The 18,760-nt window shown below is 36.3% G+C and overlaps 2 protein-coding genes and 1 long non-coding RNA gene across 6 annotated transcripts; 1 reads left to right on the top strand and 2 right to left on the bottom strand.

Annotated features, from left to right (window-relative positions):
• Nucleotides 1–657: 657 nt before the first annotated feature.
• On the bottom strand, nt 658–6,253 carry LOC135609432 (uncharacterized). Of its 2 annotated transcripts, none has more exons than XM_065102710.1 (5): nt 5,991–6,253; nt 5,531–5,724; nt 4,061–4,379; nt 2,151–2,246; nt 658–844 (listed from the first exon to the last, which is right to left on the bottom strand). In XM_065102710.1, the coding sequence occupies exons 1-5, from the start codon at nt 6,090–6,092 to the stop codon at nt 809–811; spliced, it is 747 nt and encodes a 248-aa protein (XP_064958782.1). In that variant the 5' UTR covers nt 6,093–6,253; the 3' UTR covers nt 658–808. The 2 variants fall into 2 exon arrangements, with proteins under 2 accessions (XP_064958782.1, XP_064958783.1); XM_065102711.1 differs by having other exon boundaries at nt 4,061–4,328; nt 5,991–6,241.
• A 700-nt stretch (nt 6,254–6,953) lies between these two features.
• Nucleotides 6,954–8,436, top strand: LOC135609431 (uncharacterized). Its single transcript, XR_010485777.1, has 2 exons — nt 6,954–7,755; nt 8,182–8,436. It is a non-coding gene; the product is annotated as an uncharacterized LOC135609431 (long non-coding RNA).
• Nucleotides 8,437–9,668: 1,232 nt separating this feature from the next.
• Nucleotides 9,669–15,457, bottom strand: LOC135609430 (probable arabinosyltransferase ARAD1). 3 transcript variants are annotated; one of them, XM_065102708.1, is made up of 3 exons: nt 14,860–15,457; nt 13,817–14,765; nt 9,669–10,636 (listed from the first exon to the last, which is right to left on the bottom strand). In XM_065102708.1, exons 2-3 carry the CDS (start codon nt 14,729–14,731, stop codon nt 10,124–10,126), a joined length of 1,428 nt encoding a protein of 475 aa, XP_064958780.1. In that variant the 5' UTR covers nt 14,732–14,765; nt 14,860–15,457; the 3' UTR covers nt 9,669–10,123. The 3 variants fall into 3 exon arrangements, with proteins under 3 accessions (XP_064958780.1, XP_064958779.1, XP_064958781.1); XM_065102707.1 differs by having other exon boundaries at nt 13,817–15,011; nt 15,224–15,457; XM_065102709.1 differs by having other exon boundaries at nt 15,224–15,457.
• Between the last annotated feature and the right edge of the window lie 3,303 nt (nt 15,458–18,760).

Genomic DNA, 18,760 nt, shown 5'->3' with positions numbered 1-18,760 from the left:
ATATATATATATATATATACATATACATATATACATACATATATATATATATATATACATATATATATATATATATATATATATAACGGATGAGACTGTCTGAGTCTTCGATAACAAAAGGGACACACATCAATTTGCTCTATTTTTCGTGTACCTTTTGAGTTACTGACATGTATAGAGACAAAAGCTTAAGGTGGTTCTCTCATGCAGCATTTCAATTTCCATTATGTACAGCCATAGGAGTGGGAGTAGGCATGCTGTTTGATACATTTGGCTGGAACAGTAATGAGGATCAGCAACGAAAAGACTTTGAGACCTCTTATCCCATGCTCCAACTGAATCAAAACTTGTGATTCCGTAGCACCAGCATTTAGTTTTGTTCATCACTGACAATGCACATAAAAGTTGGCCCAACAACTACTTACAGGTCACCTTCAATCTGGGGGTTCTTAAAGGTGAGACCAAGTGCATTTCCATGTTCCCAGTGATTTTATCACCGCCAAAAAGATTCTGATGGATTGATCTGCGTTCTGATAAGTGTTCTTGTCTTAATGCTTGATAACGTCGATTAATCTTCACCAATGTTCCTCTGAAGATATGTAAAGGATTAAGGGTTGACGGACCAGTTGACGGACCAGCTGCAACTCCTTTGTTTCGGCAAGGTATCCATAGTACAGCACCTATGTATTTGCAAGAGACTGCTTGCGTTCTAACAGAAAAATGCCCATTGTTCCAAAAAGAAGGGGCAACTGTAAAGTAAAGGGGTAAAATGAATGCTGAAATGTGGTCGATCATGTATAGAAATGAATCATTGCAATAGGGGCTTTCTTAGAGCATTATCAACCTGCAGAAAAATAATATAGAATCAAAACTAGTTAGCACAACGAAGAAAAGGAAATAGCAACAATGTAAAGCTCAGCACAAAGGACTACTAATCCATAAGGAAAAAAAAAAAAACTTAACTGTCACTATGAGCTACCAGACATTTATTATCTCTACTGTGTTTTCGTTACTGACTAGATCAAGATTTTAAACACCAGTCAGATCGGTACATACCAGTCAATGTGTCCTAACTCATTACCAGTCATTATTGAATCATACAACTCATTACCAGTATAATATTATTTATTTTTATTTTTTATTATTTTAATCGATGATTATGATGTCGATGGTATAGATCGGTGTACTAGTATCATATACTGATCCGACAGATCCTTTCTACCAAAATGTGAAGCTATAATTTTGATATCAGGTTGAGTAATCAAACTCTACCTTTGTATGCAGGTGGGTTAAAGATGCAAAAAAAAAAAAAGAATGTGATGAATCCAGTCCAATTTCTCATTATTTGTATTATTTTTTGCTTTTCTGATAAAGATTTTTCTTTCCATTTAGAAGAAACATAAGAAAATTTTGAATTCTTTACCAATAAAAAAATTTTACTAACTAATTGAAATTGAAATAATATCTATCATTAATATATTACATTCTATGAATTTAAGAAAATATTCATCCAAATTCTATTTGCCCACACAGGGTAAATGATCTCGGTACCACCTTTTTGGTAATGACTTTTTTTTTTCTCTATCGAATTCATTTCATGTTTTCACCGAACTGCGAAACACGAGAAGAGAGAGAGAGAGAGAGAGAGAGAACTGATTTTGCTTACTGCATCCTTTGATCAGTTGCAATTCAGAAATTGTAACAGGAGCACAACCAAATGTATTATATTTTTATTATTCATCATACATAACTTTGTAAATCTTCAGAGTTACTTACACTGTGAAAATAAACTTCACTTTAAAACAACTCTTTTAGGAACTGAATATAAGCAACACTAATATAAAAGCAAAACAAAACTAATGCAAACAGGAATAAGTTCTTCAAGGATAAAGAAACACAAAGAAATCAGAGTCATAAACTGACAATTTGACCACACAAGTAAGAACTAACTTGACTCCAATTTATGAGCTAGACCAAGCCTTAGTGAAGAAAGTGGTGTCTATAGAACGTTATGAATTTTGGCAGTGATTCATGAGACCCCCAAGTTAGATATCAAACAATTTAATTTCACCTCTTATGCAGACTGTAATATGGAAAGATTTATTGCTTCATTGACTGAATAAAGAAATATTTCTCAGAAAGGAACTTACATCTATGACTTGAAAAGATCTACTAATGCATGATTTAAGTTTTGGAGCTTCAATTTCTGAAGAAGAGTGACTATCATGAACATTCTGATTGTCATCCTGCCAGCAAAAATTTGACAATAAATATGATTGATTTTATATAAAAATGTCAGACATGGAGATGGATATTCTGCAGTATAATATGAATTTAGAGCCCTAAGTATTATATAATATCCAATAGTATTAAATAACAACCGATAGAGGAAACGCAAGAAAAGCTCACATTGGTAGCAAGATCTATCCTGAATATTTTCTTTCTATAACATGAAAAACTTAAGTTATAGAACACACAAATTTAATAGCAAAAGGACTGGCCTATCACCAAAACCATTTTAGTTGATTGTTTAGTTGTTTAGAGACCATAGATTTACAAATGGAACTGAGAGAAGAACGTAAAATTACCTTATATATATGAAGTGGAGTATGAAAAAAATAGAATTACTAAAAAGAAAAACAAACTAATGTGGTCATCCACCTATAATATAATCTAGGTCGGTGTTACTGGATTATCTCCTCTTGCAGATTTTTGATCGACTCTATCAAAAAATGCCATGGATCTGGAGGCCATACAGTTGTAATGGTACATGCTGCAATAGTTTCTCAAGAAATATAATGTCCAATTATGTGGCTCGTTTTATACATGATAAACTGCTAATTAAGCTAAATTAGCTAAACATGTTCCACAACAGCAAAATCAATTAGTATTTAAGGAATAGCTAAGATTTTAACAGTTTGCATTTATTAGGAAAAAAAGGACCCTCTTGAGAAATATTTACAAGTGTTCCATGGACTCTAAAATTCATACACACAAACCTTCTGGTGTGTAACCCCAACACTCATCAGACTCCACTAGTATACTATCATAATATCAAAATATATAAAAGCATAAGTAAGTCTTTTTGTAATTATCTGCTTATGAATTCCAAATTTTTACAATTTTTCAACAGTACAACAAGGGTATCAATTTATTATTTTAGTTATTCTTCTCCTATGTGCCTCATTATATCGTATGTTAGAACATATTCTTCTACTATGTGGCTCCTTGTATCTCCATTTTGTGCCCTTGCTGGATCAGACGTTTGCATAAATGTTCAACACTATCAACAGGCAACTTTGAAGTTGCAAAGTGTGTAACTGGAACATGCAAAAGCAGTAATTCTTGTGAATTTAAACATCATTTCGGTTATTTGATTGACAATGTGATTGCTTCCATGTAATGCAAGTGATATCGCTGTGGCTGAAGCATTACATGATGTTCTAATTTATGTTTTACAGTCCTAGGTGGCAGCCAATCCACTTTAATCAAACCTCACAACCCTGAACCTCTCAATCAGCAATCTTAGTGTCAAGCCTATAAAGTTATAATGTAGCAACATGATAGAAGTTCAAATTTCCAATGGACTGAGATACAATGATCCCAAAAAGCCTTGAGATTTCGACAAGGTTGATGTAAGAGAAAGAAACTCCATAACAATTCTTTGGTCATATCACATAAAGCTACCATACATTACAAAAGCCCCAAAATATCAACAAAGTTCCAATCTACTAGCGATAACTTCTTTAAAAAATTAAACTTATGTTTGTGAAACAATTTACAGCCACCTTAGAAAACTTCAATCATGAGAACAAATCAGCAGCTTATGTTGAACTTGACAACTATATTAAAATCAGTATAGGCTTTCTTTCCCTAAGAAAAACTACTATGAGATACAGCACGACACAACCACTGGAACAGAATGAATCAACTTAATTTGTTTACTGAACCTGTCCTATTAAACATATGCAAACATGAAAGTCTTCAATTTGAAAATTGATTAAATCTGACCATGTAAGAGGCCACAAACAGGAATACAGAAAACATGAACAGAGCATACCTCAGGAAGGCATTGTTTGTCTTGAGTATCCTCAAAAAGCGAGGAGTAATAAGACGGATCATAAATGGCACCTCCCAAGATCTCATCAGAAGTGGAGTTCTGCCTAGTTATTTGTGTTGAAGGGTTCACAAAGCTATTTCTCACACTGTAATCTACATGGTGGATAGTACTGTCCACAGTTGAAACCCCCAGTCTATACATCTGAATCCATAAGAATGAAGACAAAAACCTCACTGAAAAGCCAATGATCTCCATCCATAAAGCAAGCCTGAGTGAGAAGACAAACAGTGGCCCAAACTTCTGATCAGGAGTCATGTTCCTACAATGGCATATGTTACATCAAGAAAAGCATGAGCATCATATTGTATAAAGCACATACTGTAAATAATAATTAACTAACATCCTTACCTTACTCATCATAAATGATATTATATTCATTTAACTAGTATGTCAAGAATATAAAAAAATGTAGCAAGAACTTATGAGTAATGAAGTGAGATCATTCTTTCCATTTCAATAAATATTGGTCCTTAACTGTTAAGATATAAGCAATCTCTTTAATCGTACATCCATTTCAACAAACAAACGTCAATAATCAAGTAAAACAAAGTTCGATATCCCAAGTATCCTAAAAGTATAAGATCTTTTTGATAATTAATTGCACAATTCCTGGAAGTATCCAGCAAGTACCCTAGAAATATTGTATCTGACATGTATCCAATATGAATATAGCAAGAAATTTGAAGTTGCATATGAAACAGATGAAAATTAGGCTTCTAATTGTACAACATAAAAGATATTCAATATATACTCTCATTCATGTAAATTACAGGGATCAAACATAATGCATCTTAAAGAAGCTTCCACTCATGCTAGTACCGAAGGACTCCAGATTTAAATTATTTTAAAGCTCACAACCCGTGTCCAATGATGACTTCTTGATTGACAATAAATGGATCACTTCCCAACTTGTAGAAGAATTCCAGCATCAAAAAGTAGGATTCTAAAGGCAACATGTATCCCCCGAATGAGAGAATTTTGAACCAAAAGATGGATAAGCTTGCCACTTCCCCTCACTAAATTTGGCCACGAATTAAAACTAGATGTAACCCCCTTGGAGGCTGAACCAAATGTGCTTATTGTGGTAGTAGAACCTCTGGCAGCTTTTTTGTGCACCACACACTAGGAAATCATGGTGATGGCTCATTCTTCGAACTAATTCATCTTATATTTTTGGTGGCTTTGTTCCTAACAAGAAAGTTACCACTTTTGGCACGGAATTAGCCTCCTGAGTAGCCTCAATTTCCATCTTGACGTGACTACATGTATGTTCCAACAACAAGCATGCAAGAGAAAAGTTGAAATGTCCTCCCTTACATTCAAGGGGTGACAATTAAATTCATTCATTTACCTCGGAATTATCACTACCAAATACAAACATGCTTTACAAAATATCCATATGGCTCTCACCATATCGTGTGGGAGAAAAGTATGAACCACGCGACGTCAAGCAGGATAGAGAAAACGAGAAGCACAGCGTAAGTCCTCCCAAGGATCTGACTACTGCTCTCAATCGCAACTAGAGCAAATAGCGCCACCACCAGATTGATCAGCAACACTCCATTGAACAAGGCCCCAAGCGATCCGACCAGTGCACACCCAATCTAACACCACGAGAATGACCACAAGAAAAAAACCGTTATATCCCTTCTATCTTCATCCAGTGAACAGCCAGTTAAATCAATTAGTAATAAATAACGAAAACCTAATCTAAATTGAAACTTCAAACAACCCCACATCTAATCCCTAAAAGCTTTCATAAAAATCCGACAAAACAACCAACCAAATCACAAGAACATAAATCAAAATATACTACGCACAATCAACGGTTGTTAGAACTGAGAAACCCTAGCGATACGGAATTGCTTACTTGGACGTAGATGAGGACGACGGCGACAGACTGGAGGCAATCGTAGTCGCGGAGCCACGATCGAATCCGCGATCCAAGCGACGAAGAACAGCAGGGCATCATAAAAAGAGCCGCACGGAACACAACAAAGGAAGGGATTAAAGAAAAGCCGATCCCTCTTCCTCGAGAATCAACCTAAATCAAATCAAATCCCAAACGATCGACAAAAGAACAAATATCCTATTACTGATTTGGATCCCTTCTCTCCTTCCTGCGGCTTCCGAATTGCCGTTCGTCGTCCGCGGAAGGCGTCGGGCGAATGGAACGCGAGGGAGGGGTCGGCTTGGAATCGAGATCGGACCATTAGGTTGTCTATTTTGGGCGCAGTACGCAACGATCGTCTCCCATGGATTACATGCACTAACGGACCGCAGAGGCAAGATGGGTCGGGTCGAGCTGGCCATATCTGTGCGCACGTGCAGCTCAACACCAAATCATTGACCAGGCTTCATCGAGTCGACTCCATCAAATCCGGATCGGACTGAATCATTGACTCGGGTCGATCGAGTCTTATCTATCAATTGGGTCAAAATTAATTTTGACCTCAAATCAAACTCAATTCGCCGTGCAAATGATAGAACTGATTCGAATGATCCATTAATACCAAAAAATTAAATACTAATTCAAAGGTAAGTATTTTGAAAAGTGAGTATTTTTCTGAAAATTCTTTCAGATTTATATTGGGTAGGAGAAAAACAATGTCAAAGGTATACTTATACACACATATATCAAATATAATATATATATATATATATATATATATATATATAATTTGAAATTTGATCTTATTCTCACATTTTTCATTAGCCAAAAACAAAATATGAAATAAATCAATCAATCAATCAAGGTTTGGTAGAATCACAACCGTCCATCTTCGCCCATCATCCTATAAATAAGCCCTGGCAAGGGTTTTGGAAAGCCGAACTACTTGATCTTATCCGAGCAGGTGGCGATCGTCTCGTCTGCCATCCCACGCTGCGGCGGTTGCGACGAGAGTTCTCCGGCGAGGCCGTTGCCCCCGCTTGCGGGATGGTAGCGGTCTCTCTCTCTCTTTCTCTCTCTCTCTCTCTCTCTCTCTCTCTCTCTCTCTCTTGTTCGCATACGCTCGCGCGTGGGGAGAGGTGGTGGCGCCGCTGCTGCGATGACGACTGCCCGCGGTCGGAGCACATATGTTACCTCTCTCCTCCACGAGGAAGAAGAAGGTTGTGCAATGACGTACACGCGGGCTCCCCCAAACCATCCTTGCTGCATCTGTCTTGTTTTTTCTTGGATCGCTTTGTAGCTCGCTTTTTGTTGAGATGTTCTGTTTTGTTTCTTGATTGACTTAATTGTTTTGGTTGTTAGGTAGTCAAATATGACTTCGGTTAAATTTGATTTTTCTCTAGATTGTCAGTTGTATATTCTATGAGATCTTTTTCTGATATGTCCGGATTTGTTCTGCTACCTTTAGTTTTGTTCAAATTCTCGGTTTATGAGATAATGGTCGAAACAATTGAATGGGGCATAAATACCAAAATTTCTTGTTATCTGTTTAGAGGACTTGAGTAGGCTTGGATTGTTTCGTTGCCTTAGATGGGAGGTTGTAATAGGCCTTTAGCTTTTCTATGTTATGAGGCAAAGATAGATTTTTTATTGTTTTATACTAACGTCTTCATTGAGTACTGGTTGATTTAAGGAGGCTATACAAGAGAACTTGTAAGCTGGTTCAGCCTAAATGGGCTTTGAGGTTTGTTCTTAATTTCCTTGTGTTGTTTTCAATATTTTTTTTCATTTTTGAAGATAGATATGTTAAACAAGATCTATTTGCACCAAGATTTTTTATTTATGTAGTGTTGCATCCCTTGGATAATCATTAAATAATCATATGTATACACTGCAATGATTTGTAGATAACTGCATTATATTTATTAGTCGAACAGATCTTTCATGATTTTAAATATTGAATGGCAAGGCAATTTTGTTAATTCCTATGGCGAGCTGGTTTTTAGTCAATAATTTTTTTGGTTTCTTAGGCACTGATTGAGTATCTGAAAGCTCAATAGATTCCCAAAATATCATGTCTTGAGTATATGTAGCCAATGAATCATAAGAATTGTTGAATTGTGCATTTCTTATTGAAGAACTGCACTAATGGAGATCATCTTATGTGCAGATCTGAGGTAAAATGGACAGACGTGGCAGGTTTCCAATTGGAATCAGTCCATATGAAGTACAAAATTCTTTTCAGTACTCAAGATGATTTCCGGTTGCATGTGTTGCTTCTATGTATCGGATTAAATTTTTAGAAAAACCGTATTATGAATAACATTATTTCATGTGGTAAAGCCTCTCAACAAAATGATGTCTTCCATTTTTATGATTACACAATTGGAAGTTGGGTCCATTCCATGTGTGATCCATTTGATCACATTGGTCCTCCTTGCCTTGTTCCTCTCTTCAACAATCTTGACAGGTTTGTTTTGTGTTTTGGTCCAACACTTGTGTGGCAGCCGCGGTTGGTTTGACATGGAATATTTTGCAATGCGGTGAAATCGGTTTTGGAAATGAAACTGTGCTTGATTGTTCTTTGCTATTCCAAATCTCATTTGCTAACAAAAATTCCAGCTATTGTGAGGAATCATGTCTTGCAAAATTTGGTCTTTTTGTCTCGGAAATTTAGGAATCATGTGCTTGATGTGTTGTCAGACAATTGCCAATATCATGGAATTCGAAGGTGCAGCATACAGATGTAGTTTGCTCGGTTTTGGTGAAATTCCTTGATGCTTGCTAGTGATGTTTTTGTTTAGTAGAAGCCATGACATTTCAGTTATGTTGACACGATGCTACAAAAGACCGTCTATCGTTGTAGTGCCTATTCTTCTGTATGATGTGAACAACAACACTTGTCCGATGATTTGGTTGGCTTTTACACAATAGTACTTACTTTTCATCTCTCTACTTTCTTTCCTCGTTAAACAATTCAGGCTTATTTGAGTAGTAGCAAAAGACTTTTGTATATTATATGAAGAATTTGACAAAATTGGTGAACAAAAAATGTTCAATTGAAACGCCTTTGAGTTTAATGATAATGATAGAGATTGCGTAGAAGGAAGTAAAATAGTTTTGGATAATAAGAAATGTGATCAAAAGTATAATAGTTCTTTCAGAAAAAGCTAAAAGCGTCCAGAAAAAGATAAATAAAAGATTAGGTATTTTCAAGATTATTTTGGATAATATGGATTAACGGTCAATAACTCTCTTTCTTTGTTCGGTTTTGTTGGTGGCGTTAAAAGAGTTATGTGAATATCTGTTTTTGGTCTATCATTGAATGAACAATATTGGAGTGAAATTATTTTATATTTTTTATTGAACTATTAATATTTTATATATCAAGATGATTGATGTCTTGATTGTTGATAGCAAGACCTATCACTTGTTGTAATGACTTGATAAGCCATGCTCCTTGATCCATTCACACAGATTTTTATTATGTCTATCTTAATATCACTTATCATGATTCATGAGATAATTAATTTATTAATTTTATTGAGCTCCAATTATTGACCTAAAAGCTTTAAGTTGAACTCAAAACTATTCTTAATGTTAACCCATACATTCATCTTTCGTAAAAGAAAATAATATAATGAACCCAAAAAAATATATCCCTTATGGTAAATTGATAAAATTGGTAAGAATATAACTCAATTATATCCAAGAAGATAATGAACATTCTGCAAAATACAAATCGGTGCAGCTGATCATTAAGGAAAGACTCATCAGCTGTTTGGTGCTATGAACATTTCACAGATTCCACCTATGTTACATCATGAGAGAAGACGATCTTCATATGGATGTTACAACAGTGTTCGTTTCCTAACAAATGAGCATATGTCCTCTGAAAAATCACTCGATCCTCTCACTCACTATCTGCAACTTAGAAAATCTGAGAAATAATCTGCCACAAACTCTTGCGATAGACTATTGTGAGCATATGTCCAAACTCTCGGATCGAAGAAAACTCACCAACTGTGGGCAATTCTAAGTTAGAGGAATAATGTGAATGGCAGTCAATCTACTAGGTGTAGATGATACTAAAAAATGACATGCTTCTCATCCTATTTTCGTATATTAAACTGAGAAAATCGCCTTGATTTGTGTATTTTGAGCCGAATTGCTGGCACCTTTCTGGCTATTGCCTGCCATATCATCTGAACTGCATCATCTTCCTTGGATGGGTACTGAAACTCAAAATAGCCTTCGACCTCTTTCAATCTTTGCCACATCTGGGTCCAGGCCTCTCGACTTACTCCTCTGATCAGTTTTATCAGAAAACCTTTTTTAATCGCATCGGATGTGCGCACAAAGATGGAAAACTTGGAGTAGTCGAGGACATCTTCATATGGGAGCTCGATATCGTCACTGATGATGACTGGTACACAGTGGCTAGCTATGGCATCAAACAAGCGGTTGGAAGATGGGGTGTCCCCAGCAATATTTAGACAGAATTTTGCTGAATGCATCCCTCGACTGGCATTATTGATCCCATTAGCACCAACACTTCCAAATGAAAAATGCACATCTTTTTCATTTCTTAAAAGATAAAATAACTCTTGTCTGATTGATCCTCCCTGCATACCAATGGCAATACTAGATTACAAGCTTATCTTGTGAACTACACCAGTCAAGCAAACAGGGTCAAATGAAGCACTATATTTAAGATCCTAAATGAAAAACATATGCTCAAGAGCACACTCAAGATATTGTAAAATTGTTCTAGGGCACAGTCGAGATCTGTGCAAAATTTTAGATTCAAAATGTTTGAATGGCAACTACAACAGGAAGTAGAGAATTCTGATGACAAACATCCACAGTTCAGTAAATTGTAGTAAAACAACCATGAGAAAATATAATGCAGATGACTATAACAGAGAAAGGGAGCAGAAAAAAATGAATGGATTAAAACATGAATCTAGATAGAAGGAATAAACTTCAAATATTCTTGATAGGATAGTTTAATAATGTCCTAATTGACAAGATTTTTTCTTATAATAAACTGGTTATCTGCATCATTTTTTTGTATTAGACATATTTTTTGCTTTATAATAAGCAAGCAAATCTACGGCCAAGGTTTTCTCAAGATATATTGCCTATTTATGGACCCTAATCATCATTACTACCCAGTAACTAACCATCTTCCCCTCAGAAAATAATGGTGCAAAGGGAGAAAACTATGCCAACCAATTGTTTGACTTTCACACATGGCTTGTTAGCTAGATTGTATTTCCTCATTAAATCCCGTGCTGCATGTAGCTTCATGTAGCATCACAAAGTCACACAATCGGTTCACATTCACCCAAACAAAACCTACAAGAAATACTACTAGAAGTCCTTGATTAAGTAAATTCCAAGTAACTGGTTGCAGAATCCATTCCATCTTTAGTGGCATGATTAGCAAAGAAGAAAACCATCATCCATCAAAATTTCATAAACACTTGTATTCTTTAAGGTATTTATCATGAGAGCAAGTCCAACCAAATGAATTCTTCATCTGCTTTGCTACTTTTCTTCCTCATTCACCATAAAATTCTCCTCCCCAGAGTAAATTACACTACAAGACCGCAAAGAATTCATGCTACTATAGCAAATTTTATGGAATAATTGGATCTCCAAACACCAAACGACCACTACTAAATCAAGCAACTTCTTTAACAATACTTCATAGGATTGCTGAAATATGATGCCAATAATCATGATGACAATTTTCAAGGATATAGATTCAGATGTCTACCAAGACAGTTTGCTGTTTTGTTGTCTCAATATGCAACTAAATACACTTATGAAGATGCAATCAGTTATATGGAGTCAACTATCTTGAATCATTTATTCTCATTTTCTATGGAAACTATATCTAATTGTTCACAAATAAGAATATTCATTTCTATATTTTTTTAAGGACTCAACACACTCATCTCAATATTTCCATCTCAACAACACAAAATTTTGAATATGTTGTTTATTTATTATCGAACAGTCAGATCTATAAAGCACCATTCATTTAAGAACTATCTTACATGATTTTCTTTTTAATCTAAAACATATGCAATAATCACAAAACCCCTGATATCCTTCTTCATGAATAATATATTTATCAATCTCTATCTTGTTAAATAACTGATCTTCAGCATGAAAAACATGAAGTTTATATTAATTTTTTACCCAAATAAAGAGAAATACACTGCACTGAAAAGTAAAAAATGCATTTCATGCATGGTATGTAAAGGTCAACAGATGCTCAAAATCATTCAAGCAATATGATGGACTTCACTGTTCTGCCTGTTCCCACTACAAATTGCAATGTAATAGTGGTTGTTCTTGACATGAAGAGGATCATCCTTAGGAACATTGTCAATGCATTCCATATCATATCTAAATATATGCTCCTACAAGTTCAAGTACAGGGATAATCTAACTTTGATCAGGTATATTTTTTACCTAGGCTTCAAGCTGATGGACCAAGGATAGCGTGCATTGACAGTGCTATTCAGTGGCAGAAGCAGGCAATCATAGGCTTTAAAAAGGTAGCTTGCGAGGATTGTGGATGTCCATCTCAAAAATGAGTTAACCCTGCTAGTGTTTACTAAAATATTTTCAATTGAGCTTGTAATGCTTGGCATCTTCAAGTACCATCTTTAAATCATATAATGCTTTTGTTCATCGTTGTCCAAAATAAATGAAATGTAAAAGATCCAGAGTGTTTATACCTTTGATAATAATAGTATGACAGATGAGAGAGTTCCTTTAGAATCGAACATGCAAAAGACCAGTCAAAATCCAGGCACACCCTGATCTATTAAAGGAAGAACTGATCAGGTGATATCATGATATGAGGAAGAGAATGTGTTTTAAGTCTTGGTAGATGCAGACAAAATAACTTGATTGCACTTCCTCCAAAAGAACTTAGTATTCCATAAAAACAAGACATTCTGGAATCTGGATACTGCCCGTGCATAATGCAGCATCAAAATGAACCCGCACATCAACCAAAGGTAACAACAAATTAAGTTGAAACATAAAACCAGGCTTACTAGAAACAGGTTCAAGAAACAATACAAACACAAACACTGAATGCAGGTTCAAGGGAACTTTTTCTTAGGGGCAATTTGGTTTCCTGCATTTGCAAATTATGTAATTGCAAATGCAGTCACATTATTTTAACCATAAGGTGGAGAACTTTTTTGCTTTCTGAATGAGCACAATAGTTCATTTTTAAATTAAAGATTCAGCTAAATGTTATGTTCACTTAGTGGATTAGGTAATTATATACTCCTGTCATATATGTTTGCATAGTCACTGCAGAAAAAAGGTCACCAATAATAAATTTTACAAGATTCTTATCACTTCACCTTTTATATACCACATGACATATACTTTTGTCGTCTTCCCTCTATTCATATTAAAATGTAAAATGAACAACATTTCTTTTGTCCTACATTCTATTCATCCGGGATTAGGGAAATAGATTGGTTCTTCAGCTTAGAATAAAGCATTGTCTTCTCGTCAAACAATTATTTGAGTACGCTGAATGGTATAAACCATTGTTCGTGCTCAATCAGAATCAAAAGAAGCCATTTGACAAAATAAAGTGTCCAGAAGCTTTCTGTTATGGATTAATCAATGGAAAATAAAATGATATGTCAATTAATGTAATACATCAACACCACTAGCAAGCATACTTCTTATGAACTTCAAGAAATCAAAGATATGCTAGAGAAAACAGCATCAAATAGTGTTTATAACAAAACACTCACATCTTTCCTGTAGATAGCTCCTTGGAAGTATAATAAAGTAGGGCGATCATCGAATCCAGATGAGTCATTGACAAATGTCTTGATCAAATGCCTGTAGGGAGCAATTATGTCTTTCTCCACATTAGCTACATGGGGAGCGTACCGTCCAAAATCTGCAAGAATGAACATGCAAGGCCACAATTTCGTCCGAGCATCTAACATGCTGTTTGGGTGGTGTGCCATTATGATATGGTCTCGCCCCCCTGACCTTTTCCACTCCTTTTGAGCTGTCAAAAACCGCACCAACTTCTGCTGCAACAACTTGTTTGTACTGACTCTTTGATGTGCCTTGATCTTTGAATGCCGATTGTAGCTCAAAGATGAAAAGAAGGGCACAAACACAACATCAGCTTCACGAGAATCCTCGACCCTCACCACGCTGCATGGGCCACTCCGGTCAGGAAATCTTGAGGACAGGAGATCCAGTGTCAGCCAGTACTCAATGCTGTGCTGAAGATTCAACCCGCCAGGATGGTTTGGAACTTTGGTGCGTATATCAGGCCACACGCTCTTGCCACCACCATCCCAACCCAAAAGACCAAAGTGAAACTCAGGTGGCAAATCATACATGAAAACTTTCAGAAGCACGTTGTTCGGATGACATCGCTCGAGCTTTTCATCTGCTGGTCCATTTTCATCCAAGAAAGGTGACTCCACGAGCGACGAAGCCTCATCTTCATGTTCCCTTGAAGGGCTACCTTGGTTCTCGATCACAGAAAAGATCTTTTCTTTCAGCAATACATGGTTGACGACTGGTTTGCCAGCATAACCCCAGAAGAAGAGGTAGGGCAGAACCAGGACTGTCGCAAAGGAGAGGCAGAAAAGGAAGGGTTTCCGGCATAAACACCAATATGGTCTAATGTTTCTATTGGCCATGCAGCACAGATCTCCAATAAAATACCTAATTTAGCTGCAAAGCATCCAGCTTTATCAACCCAGGAACCAAGAACAGTGGCCAAGACCAATCGAGAAACAAAATCAAACAAATGGAATTTGTTTCTTACGGAAAACAAATCAAATTTCCGAACGAACCCAAGCCAACTGAAGCTAAAGATAAAGGTTAGCCGGTTAAACAAAAGGCTCCAGTACTTGATTCCCAAACGTAGCCAGCTCTAATCCATACTCAATCAAGAAACAGGTCTGCAACTAAATGAATCTGGCAAAAATTTCAGACAAGAAGAACATCATCAATCGTCCAAACAGCCCCCCACACAAAACCAAACCGCGACGACTTCACACCCTAGTCATACACGAGCAGAAAGGCGACATTTTGATGATCGAACTCGAACCAAAGCTACCTAAACCGAGCAAGCCAAGCCCCAATCGACAAAAGAAGCAGAGATTTGATGTCAAGAAAGGGGAACTAACCAAACTCCAACCAAAAGCGAGCCGAATCACGTATCGTAGATCCACGGCGAACGGAGTGACGGAGAGGGGGAAGGAACCATCAAAATCGAGCTCCGGAGCTTGTCTTCGCACGGCGAGGAATTCGGATCGGTCTCCCTCGCTCGATTCGCGGGAGATTCGGGCCTTTTTATGGAAGCCGGCTCTTCGATGTCGCCGCACGGCCATCAGAGCTTGTCATAGGAGAGAGAAGAACGTGAACTTTATTATTAGTTTAGTTTATATATGAAAGGAAACGAAAAGAAGTGTACGTTTGCTAACACTAATTTATTATTGCTGAGCATTTAATGAGTTGGTGAGTTGGATAAAATGGCTTGTAATTTATGCGACACACGCAAAGAGTTAAACATGGATTAGCGTTCGATCAATATTGCTGCAACATTCAAGTAATATTATGATCTTAATGATCTCTCGGGAAATATTTAATGTGATAATTTTTACTTTTTATAAAAATATTATTTAACATTTGAAGATTTTATTGTCACATATATGGGAGTTATAACGTCTTAAGCATAGATCACAATAGAAAACCGCTTTTTAACAAATTTGATGTGTTTTAATGGGAATTGATCTGGCAATTGACAGGAATTAAATTTATACTTTTATGAGAAGAAACAATTCTCGGGTCTTTTTTATAAATCATGTTAATAGTATTATTTTTTCTTTAATTTTTATTTCATATATATATATATATATATATATATAATAATAATAATAATAATAATAAATATTTCTCCGTGGTATCTGATATGAAATATATAATCAGCCAACCATTATTCACTACGTAAGGCCCCTAAGAGAAAAAATATAAGATGACTTGACACTTTTTGCCCGCATAGAAGTCCAAAAGATAGCTCGAGTTGGTTACCGATTACCTTCCATATAGAATATTTATAGAAATATTCTCGAGAGTCTACGGATAATTTGGGTTTGTTTCAAATTATCTCTCAAACAAAATCTTTATGGAATATTCATCTCTTCCATATTAGATATAATAACATGTCCTCAACTCCAAGTAAAAAGACATAAATTGAGAACTTAGACTTACATAAGTTGACTTTGGACTACCTTAAGTGTCACAGGGATTGTCGCTGGCTCGAGAAGCCTCTCCTAACTTCATTCAATTTTTGTGCAAGTGACAACTTGGAAAAAAGTGCTTTCCACTTTGGATGACTCAACACATATGGATCAGGGTCACATCGTATTACGAAGGACGTCAACGATATTTTCCCTCAATATTTTAGCACTAGAAGGAAGGTTCGATGTTGCAAGAGTATCAACAAGCTAACTATGTCAATAAACACTTGGGTGAGGCTCTGCCCTCGACCAACATCACTTTTGCTTAGACGGTGCAGGAGCCACCCTTTCCCTATATGGATGCATCCACCTTGGCACATGTATTGATATAATATTGGCGTCTATTGAATGACTTGGGACTCTCACCTTTGCGAGTGATGGTTGACCATCTATTCATCCCTACTAAGGCATTCTTGAACCTTATCTAGCGAGTACAAACACTAGCTGGTATGATGTAGGTTATTGTCCTGCTTTTTTCTTGGCTAGCCTAACAACTAAGGGAGCGCCTCGTTCCCAGAAGCTTTGTGATTAGGTCAAATGTCTCTTCAGGATCACTCCAAAGATGTGTGTGATTCAGAGAAACTTGACTTATGTTAGAAGAGTGGCTATAACGGAGGCTTAGGCCGAATGGCGCTCAAGGCACATGAGTCGATAAAAACTTAACCCACACTAGAATACCCGTCACAACGAAGACCGGTTTGAATGGTATTCGAGGTGCGTGAGTGGAGAAAAATCTAACCCATGCTAGAAGACCCAATACTGTAGAGGCTCAAATCGAATAGTGCCCAAGGCATGTTAGTGGAGAAAAACGCAACCTGTGTTAAGACCCACTATGATGGAGGCTCGGGTCAAATGGCGCTTGAGGCACGTGAGTCGAGAAAAGTTTAACTTGTGCTAGAAAACCCGCTACGACAAATGCTCAAGCCAAAATTTTTCTGAGATACGTCAGTTGAGAAAATCCGACTTGTATTAAGATAAATCTATTATGATGGAGGCATATGACCAAATATGTCAAGATGTATGAGTCAGGAAAACCTGACCCACACTAAGATAAATCTATTATGACGGATGCGCAAGGCCAAATATATTCGAGGTACTTGAGTCAGGAAAACCCGACTCACACTGAGATAAATATGCTACAATGGAGGCGCAAGATCAAATGTACCCGAGACATGAGTTGAGAAAACCCAACCCGCACTAAGATAAATTCGCTATGGCGGAGATGCAAGCCAAATTCACCCGAGACGTGTGATTGAGAAAATCTAACTCGCATCAAGATAAATCCACTACGATGGAGGCGCAAGGCCAAATATGCCCAAAACAGGACCGGGAAGCCTCTTTCGACTTTGATCTTTGTAAACGTGACAATTTAGAAGAAGGCATTTTCCACCTAGGACAACTCCATGCATATAGATTAGGGTCACATCATGTTAATAAGGATATCAATGGTATTTTTTCTCAATAATATCTAATGTTATTGAATTATCATACACAAAATTGAATGGCAAAAAAAGTAAATACCTAAAGCATATGTGAAATTAAAGGTTCGGAACATTATCCTACAAATTTTTATATATAAGATATTAATATGACGATATATTTGACTCACTTATGTCAAATTCAGAGTTTCGAACCTCACCTTATAAAATTTGCATGTTTGATTCATTAGTTTGATAGTGAAATATCTGACACATATACCCCTCGATTGAGTTTAGCTCCTTGGTTTATAATTTTTTTTATCTAAAATATTAGTCTAGTGCTGAGGCATTTGACTCACATTCTACAAATTGATGATTCATAATCTAGTCTATAAATTTCTTAATGATGTCAGCCATCTTGATTGTTAATAACAAGACAAGAGTCTCACAATCAAATCTTATATTCACCGCTCATTCTTTGTTTAGAAAACAATTATTTAACCAACCCAAAATAATTTCTACTGAGCTAAAGTATGTTTACACAAAAGGAGGTGATTATTGCAAAACATAATCTTGACAGAACACAATAATTGCATTCACAAAAAAGGCAAATGCAGTTTCTTTGGTAGTCAATGGGAAAAAGGAGGTTGACTCAGCTTCATCAGTTCACAGTTGTCGAATGAGTTGGACCACTTGGCTTTAATGAGCCAAAGCAGACGAAGATGCTTATTACCTAACCCTTTGGACATGCATCGACTCGATTTCAAATTATTGTGTCCATGGAAAAGGTAATTGTTTTATGTAGCTTTATAAATTTGTGTAAGATTTTTGTCGTCATAATATTGATCTGACTTATATGTACATGCATACATTTTCTATACCGATTGCTATTCATCCAAAACTGGTATTTATTTTCTTATATTAAAAGGAAATTATATGGAAAGATTGTCACAGCAAAAGCTCAGGAAAGTGCAAGATGTATATGGACCTCCGTGTTGCACCGGTG

This window comes from Musa acuminata, chromosome BXJ2-4, assembly GCF_036884655.1.
Source record: "Musa acuminata AAA Group cultivar baxijiao chromosome BXJ2-4, Cavendish_Baxijiao_AAA, whole genome shotgun sequence".
Lineage (NCBI taxonomy): Eukaryota > Viridiplantae > Streptophyta > Magnoliopsida > Zingiberales > Musaceae > Musa > Musa acuminata.
This window is presented reverse-complemented; position numbering and strand designations above follow the sequence as displayed.